The sequence below is a fragment of the Cynoglossus semilaevis genome, chromosome 11 (assembly GCF_000523025.1).
Source record: "Cynoglossus semilaevis isolate Cse_v1.0 chromosome 11, Cse_v1.0, whole genome shotgun sequence".
Taxonomy (NCBI): Eukaryota; Metazoa; Chordata; class Actinopteri; order Pleuronectiformes; family Cynoglossidae; genus Cynoglossus; species Cynoglossus semilaevis.
Window position 1 is genome coordinate 3,586,207 of NC_024317.1, and position 7,631 is coordinate 3,593,837.

Consider the following 7,631-nt stretch of genomic DNA (forward strand, 5'->3'; position numbering starts at 1 on the left):
TCAGGTCAGAGATGATAAAATGATGACTTCACCTTCTTCCACTCTCTGTCTTTCAGTTTTGGTCAGCGTTTAGCATTTCTTGTAATTGTAAGTTCTTTTTTTTTTTACATTAAAAAACCTTTTCTCGGTTTTTCCGACCGACAAAATGTTGAAGTTGAAACTGATTCAGAATCTGTTTCGGTTCAGATCTGTGTGACTGTGTGAGCTGCAGAGAGGGAAGGGTAATTAAGGTGCACGCTGCGAAGCTGTGCCTTTGTCCAAAAGTGTCCACAAAACCTTTGTAACAACGGATTTACTGCTCACCACTGGGTGTCAGGAGAGTTCACAGACATAAACTGAGTCTTAATCAGCTCAGTCTAGACTTTATGGTAACAAGAAATGTTTTCAAAAAAAAGTTCTCTCTAAATGATCTTCCTGGTGCCCCCTACAGACCATTCGTTTGTACAGCAGATGATTAAAAAAACAGATTTGTCTCTAACATTATTATTCTATCACTGTCCTGCTGAGGGTAAGAGTTTAAAGCTACAGCCACTACATTAAGTGAACATGTGAATCAAATTTCTCTGTTTGTCTCCGTGTTTTTTTTTTATCTTCCAGTGTGCATGAAAAATTCCCCAACCCTCATCGTGACGGTTGGACTCCCGGCCCGAGGGAAGACGTACATTTCAAAGAAGCTAACGCGCTACTTGAACTGGATCGGTGTGCCAACCAAAGGTAGGAACTGGAAATGTGGTTTGCATTTTTCTCATATTTGTTTTGTCATACACTGTAGGAAATACAGGAAATATATTTTCAACACGATAAACCTTTCAAATTCTTTTTTGCAGAATTCAACGTGGGCCAGTATCGTAGGGAGTGTCTGAAAATCTACAAGTCTTTCGAGTTTTTCCACCCAGATAATGAAGAAGGCTTAAAAATCCGACGGTAAGTTAGTTTCAATATCTGTAGCAGGGAAACATGTGACACACGAGTTAAAGACAAACAACAATCGTCTTCCCTTATTTAGAAATGCACCTACTGTAACAGTGAGCTAGACATGTTTCAACATGAGATACTGTATTGTTTTTGTTGATGTCTGATCTGAACTACAGATAATTTATGGTACTTGGTGCCGTCTTTCAAATGCAGTGAATGTTATTTAGAAAGAAAAAAAAATCAAGAGCATTTCCAACGAAAAGGAAATTTAGTTTTGCAATCAACTTTGTAATTACTTACAAGACTGTCGACTAGGACAGGACTTCTGTCTTATTTTTCTGAATTCTTAGCAAAAGATGGTTGAACCTGTGATTAAAAATAAAAAAGCAGAAGTTCATCACAAGTGTTAAATTACTCAAAATTTGATTCCTCAAAATTAAAAGATTCAAAATAAAAAGAGAGGCGTTCGAGAGTTTCGTTTATCCTGGGAGTTTCCTCCAGCGGTCTAGACCTACAGCATCATCTTTGAAAACAGATCATAACTACCTGAACCACCGCTCACATCTACAGTATGGGACATTTTTGTAAATGGTATTTAACTCTGTCTTTTTTACACAGTCAGTGTGCGATGACAGCACTTAACGATGTTCGACAGTACCTGAGTGTTGAAGGAGGGCAGGTGGCGGTGAGTTATTTTGAGCTTCTAAAAAATTTAAAAATTAATTCCCACATTCTGTTTAAAGGACTGTTTAACAAGTGCTATGTTACCCTCCTCCTCCGCTCCCCCACACCCCCCTCCCAATGTAGGTCTTTGATGCCACAAACACAACCAGAGAGAGACGAGGGACCATCGTCAAGTTTGCAGAACAGAATGGTTTCAAGGTTTGTCGCCTAAGCTGAATAATGAAATCATGATTTTTTTTTTTTGGCTCACATCAAATCTAAAATGCTGTCCTGTTTATGCAGGTGTTCTTTGTGGAATCTGTGTGTGAAGATCCAGATGTCATTGCACAGAATATAGTGGTAAGCGTCTCATGTAGCACTGTAAGGCCAAAAAAAAACAACAACAAAAAAAATCACTGTAAGGCCAAAAAGAGAGAAAAAAAATAAAATCGCAATTCTTTGCTCACATCCTCTTCTGGATTTTCTCCCTCGTAGCAAGTGAAGCTGGGAAACCCCGACTACATCCACTGTAACACCGATGAGGCTGTGGAGGACTTCATGAAGAGAATCAAGTGTTACGAGTATTCTTACCAGCCTCTGGAGGAGGGTCAGGACAGGTGAGGAACTGCCAAACCACCTACACAACATTCCTCTCTGCTCCACAAGGTGGCGACACGCTAACACACTCTGTGCTGTTCTAGGGACCTGTCCTACATCAAGATCATGGACATGGGTCGCCGCTTCCTGGTCAACCGTGTCCTCGACCACATCCAGAGTCGGATTGTCTACTACCTGATGAACATCCACATTACTCCGCGCTCCATCTACCTGTGTCGACACGGAGAGAGTGACCTCAACATCAAGGGACGAATCGGAGGAGACTCCGGCCTGTCTGCCAGAGGAAAAGAGGTAGACATGAATCCACCGGTCGAGGATTTGACCGGCTCCATGAACGCCTCTTCAGAACTAAACAGTTTTGAAGGGCAAGAAATTGAGAGAAGCCAATGTAGCAGCTCCAAAAAGGAAAGAAACCTGAAACAGCAGCTCATGTTGAAGTGATTCCCAAACCTTTTTTCAGACTGAATTATCGTGCCCCAACAGTGACATATTAACAGCTATTTTCTTCCAATCTCCACTTAACTTTGTTTAAAAGTGTTAGACACACTGTTAGACGTGACCTCTGCAATAGTCCTACGTTCCCTGTGGTGGCCACACGCCCATCTTTGAAAACCACTAGGTTACCCAATCAAATATCTCAGCCTCTCTTAAATACTCTTAACAAAGCCTTCCACCGATTACATCAGAAACTGTGGATCATAGAAACAGCCTCAGAGAAATGTCTTTTTTGATTGACCTAATTCCTACTTTGTTCCTCTGTTTTTATACAGTTTGCCCAAAGTCTGAGGAAATTCCTCCTGGAGCAGAAAATTAAAAACCTGAAGGTGTGGACCAGTCAGATGAAGAGGACGATTCAGACGGCCGAGTGTCTGGGAGTGCCGTACGAACAGTGGAAGTCTCTGAATGAAATAGACGCCGTACGTCAAACTCCGTGTTAGTTATCAGCTGAATACGACAGAAAACTTCAACTTAAACTTCAACTTAAACCGCATTCTATGGTTTCAGGGCGTGTGTGAGGAGATGATGTACGAGGAAATCCAGGAGCATTATCCCCTGGAGTTCGCGATGAGGGACCAGGACAAATACCGGTACCGATATCCCAAGGGGGAGGTGAGAATGTGGTTCTCACACACACACACACACCTCAGTGTCTCGGTTTTAATGAATGTGTGATCCTACAGTCCTATGAAGACCTAGTGCAGCGTCTAGAGCCGGTGATCATGGAGCTGGAGAGACAGGAGAACATTCTAGTCATTTGTCACCAGGCTGTGATGAGATGTCTGCTGGCATACTTCCTGGACAAAACTGCAGGTATGATATTGTTACAACATTATTAAATTAAAGGTTTTTTTATCTTTATTGTCTTCCTAGAAATAAAACAATTGGTTGAGCTTGAGGTCAAAACTAAGACATTTCCCCCCCCTTGTTTTTCCTAGATGAGTTGCCTTATCTCAAGTGTCCTTTACACACGGTGTTAAAGTTGACTCCTGTGGCCTACGGTGAGTTTTTAATTTTTATTTTAATTTTCATTTAAAAAAGGAACCTGTTTCATCTTTATCTCAAGTTTTAAATTTTCACCAATTACCAAATATGTTAAATCTATTGGTCATTATATAATATATAGGGACAAATCTTGCATCCTGTATTTATCTTCTTTTTTTTATTTCTCTGTCTGTCTTAAGGGTGTAAAGTGGAGTCGGTCTGTTTAAGCGTGGACGCTGTGAACACTCACAGAGACAGACCTGAGGTGGGTTAATCAAGCAGCACAGCACGTTAACTAATTAACACAACATCTACTTCCAGGTGTGAAGTAGAGCTCTAACCCAACCAGTCCGCTCTCTGGCTGATGTGTTTTAATGATGTAGAAATGCTGAGTCACGAATCCGAGAGAAACACCTGACTCAGTCTTCTTCCAGCTACTCTAGCAGTCGGTGCTGATCCAACCCTTTCTTCTCATCGCACAGAGAATAAAAATCTTTCCCCGTCCAGCAGTGACCCCTGATGGCCATCACGACAACTGTGACGTCAAAAAAGAATGATGCTTTAACTCTCTACCTCTACCACCAACTTTCTTAACTGGAATCCAGTGTTGGGACAAAACCAGTCTCTTGTTAATAAAAAAAAAAAAATATATATATATATATAACCTTAAATTCATTACAAAAAAATTACATTTTTACTTACAGCATGTGTAGCAATATGAGATGATCTTTTTATATAAATAATTTCGACATAGATGTAGTTGTTAAATCCTGTTGCTATATCAAGTAAAATAATTAAACTTCTCATTTGATTTTTGATGTTAAGTAATTTTTTTGTGGTTAATATAGTTATAGAAAGAATAATGTCAATTTTGTAAATAATTCTTTTTTTTAGTATAACATTATAAACCTTCAGCAGAGACGAGGCACTTTCATTTATATCACTTGTGATTGACAGCTGGGCTGTCTGATAAAAACCAAGTTAAGGCTGATGTCAGTATGTGAATTACATGTGTCCAATCATGTGCTGTCTCCTGAATTGATCTCTAAGTTGAACTGGGAATTAAAAATGAGAAGATCTGAAACTGACTGAAACTAGAAACCGGTGAAAATGAAGTGCTAAAAAAAAAAAAAGTTTTCCCACTGACATCACATCACATGGAGTTACTTTAGAAACACGGCTGCAGCTTGACTCTTTGACTGGAAGCCCATTGACGTCATCTAAACACTATATATATATAAATACAAAATTACAACATATTGTTGATTCTGTGTATACATTTTCCCATCATTGCTTTTTGTCTTTATTGTAAATATAAATCAACACATTAAAGAACATTATTTTCTGTTTTGGTGAAATTATTCATCTGAATATTCATGCAAAACATTGTATGTAAATGTGTCGTTTGTTTTCTATCACAGAAGGATATATATATAAATATATATGTATATATTTATATATACAGAATATTTTTTTTCTTTGCTAAATGACAACCATAATGGGAATTTTTAAGCCATGCTAACACCGCACAAAGCACTGAATTCGAACATTTTGCATTTATTTTGTAACTTTTTTTAGACTAAACCAGTGGTTCCTGTACTTGTTCTGCAGCGCCCCCTTGTGTTAACGAGACTACTGTGGAGCCACATCTATTGCTTTGAAACTCCAGTAAACTATATTTTAAATGTTGATCTAAAGATAGAAACTGACAGAAAGGACTGAGCTTCGGAGGTGAATACAGTTGTACAGAAATATAAAGTGAACTATGCTGCCCTCTACTGGAACATGCTTCGTCTTTGATATTAAAACAATCCATATAACAGTCGGTCGTTCTACTGACGCTCCAAACAAAATTAGTAATCATCAACCAAGTTTAAACCTAGTTAACTATGACGTCATGCACAGCTGACTCCTGACTCTAACACTGTCTCTTTCATTGTTCCAGAACGTGAATGTGCGACGCAGCACCGAAGACGCTCTGCAAACCGTTCCAGCTCACTTTTAATCCCGATTCAGCCGTGACCTGCTCATACAGCACCGAACTGGGTCACAGCAACGATGCTCAACAACTGCCCCGTGGGGCAGATTCACCATAGTCTTTCCAGACTGTAACTATGAAGCACTTTTAGTGAAGAAAAAAAAAAGAAAAAAAAAAACACGTGATAATTAACTTTTTTTATACATTGCATTTTGATGTGACGTGTCCGGTTACTGTAGCTCCAAACTATTTTTATATTTCACTTTTTCTTGGTCAACTTTGTTGATATTCTCTGAACTGTCAAGTTTACTGTCGTTATGATATTATGTACATTATGCACTATGTAAATGTCCATGTTTCAACTCGTTTTTCGTCAAACAAAAACAAAACGACGGCTAAGTCTAAATCAGTCTAATTTTGAAATCCCTAATTTGTGGGTAAAAGACATTTCTCATTCAAAACAGTGCATGAAGAAAGTTTTTTTTTTTGGAAAGTATGAATACATTAAGGTTACGAAAGGACTAATTCATGGAGACAATTATTAGAAAATCCAAATGTATTTCCGTCACTGAGTTCATGGAGTTTGTGAAAACACATGTAAAACTGATCTGTAACTGAAGAAAACATCTATGAGATACTGACCCTAAAGAAACTGCAATATAAAATTAACTACTGTGAAAAGTTTACTCATATACGTGTTGTAACAAATCACGTTAAATGATTTCTATGGTTTGTTCACTTTTGAGACCACTGCACCTTTTTTTCTTGTTAATGTTACACCTTTGATATTGTGAAATTTTAATGCCTTGTTGTTTCCATAAATAACAAATAAACATATGACGAGTGAGGGCTGCTTCACACAAAAAACCCCATCCTGTTACATAATGGATATGAATAATAATGTTTTTATTTATCTTCACTGACAGCAAGTATTTGACTTTAAACCATTTATAATAGGTTTCCCTCTGTGTATTAAAAAGAAACAACATGAAACGTTGATGATTGCCCTCGTGTCAATAAAATATAGCAAATATGAAATGTGCATACGTAGGGCATTTAAAAAAACTACTAAAAAAAAAAACAACCTGTGCTCATTAATACTGATTACAAATATCTCTTTAAGTTGTGAACATTAATTATGTACAAATATCAATATTTTGAGCACAGGGATTTTTTTTAAGAATAAAGGGCCATTGACCAGAACCATATCATCGTTAATAGGTTTTGGTCTTGTCTCTGCCTTGTGAGTCCACCGATCCAAAGTGATGGCCAAAGACTGCAAAAAGGAATGATTTCTGGGGCAGGGGGTTGTTTATTTTTTTTTTTTTTAGAACTGAAAAAGTAAAAAGAAAAAAGAAAAAAAAGTGCATTAGCATTGCAATAGAAATTGAGGAAAATATTGCAACCATAACTTTAAAGACAAACAAACCTTTGACTCTAATAAAACCTAGAAACAGTTTTACTTACATTTTTGAGGAACTCTTCAGCAACGATACGAGCCCTGGCGTTGACAGACAACTTCATTTCACTGATCTCTTTGTCAATTTCTTCCATGAAATGAATGACATAGTCCACCAGCTTGTGTTTGTACATTTGCTCTGTGTGGAAGTTGGTGATTAGAAAACTAATGTCGTAGCCCTGCAATAAAAAAGAGGGAAGAGAAGATTTAATCATTGTTAAGGTTCCTATGGTATGAATTGTGAATAGTCACAGACGCTTATTCAATGAATAAAGTGAGTATTTGAACACAGTACAAAAGCCTTATTTTGACTTGTTTTTGATGAACACTCACCTCCACCGGTTTCCTCCTGAGAATAAAAAAGTTCTCTGCTCTCATCATCATGAATCTCATGAACTTATGGCACAGGATCTTCTCAATCTCATCTGCCTGCAGCCAGAAGTTAATGTGGTGAGTTATCACAGATGCCGTCCAACACTACGGTAATCACATTGTGGTGATTTATTTATATATATA

The 7,631-nt window shown here is 37.8% G+C and overlaps 2 protein-coding genes across 5 annotated transcripts in view; one reads left to right on the forward strand and one right to left on the reverse strand.

Moving 5' to 3' along the window:
• LOC103385928 (6-phosphofructo-2-kinase/fructose-2,6-bisphosphatase 4-like) overlaps window positions 1–6,734 on the forward strand; it is a 13,134-nt gene extending 6,400 nt beyond the window's left edge. Inside the window, exons 2-14 of one of the 4 annotated variants that reach the window (XM_008319955.3) lie at window positions 598–714; window positions 828–924; window positions 1,534–1,600; window positions 1,723–1,797; window positions 1,882–1,938; window positions 2,074–2,195; window positions 2,280–2,487; window positions 2,967–3,113; window positions 3,202–3,306; window positions 3,378–3,507; window positions 3,633–3,695; window positions 3,879–3,943; window positions 5,624–6,734. In XM_008319955.3, coding sequence (XP_008318177.2) covers window positions 598–714; window positions 828–924; window positions 1,534–1,600; window positions 1,723–1,797; window positions 1,882–1,938; window positions 2,074–2,195; window positions 2,280–2,487; window positions 2,967–3,113; window positions 3,202–3,306; window positions 3,378–3,507; window positions 3,633–3,695; window positions 3,879–3,943; window positions 5,624–5,683 — 1,313 coding nt within the window. In that variant the 3' untranslated portion in view covers window positions 5,684–6,734. Of the gene's footprint in view, window positions 1–597; window positions 715–827; window positions 925–1,533; window positions 1,601–1,722; window positions 1,798–1,881; window positions 1,939–2,073; window positions 2,196–2,279; window positions 2,488–2,966; window positions 3,114–3,201; window positions 3,307–3,377; window positions 3,508–3,632; window positions 3,696–3,878; window positions 3,944–3,999; window positions 4,326–5,623 lie in introns of those variants that run through there. The other 3 variants (XM_008319954.3, XM_008319956.3, XM_025059792.1) reach the window with 3 other exon arrangements.
• arpc4 (actin related protein 2/3 complex, subunit 4) overlaps window positions 6,546–7,631 on the reverse strand; it is a 2,400-nt gene continuing 1,314 nt past the window's right edge. The window contains exons 4-6 of the mRNA XM_008319957.3: window positions 7,449–7,544; window positions 7,124–7,294; window positions 6,546–6,989 (exon numbers count right to left, since the gene is read on the reverse strand). Of these exons, the coding sequence (XP_008318179.1) occupies window positions 6,984–6,989; window positions 7,124–7,294; window positions 7,449–7,544 (273 nt within the window). The 3' untranslated portion in view covers window positions 6,546–6,983. The remainder of the gene's footprint in view (window positions 6,990–7,123; window positions 7,295–7,448; window positions 7,545–7,631) is intronic.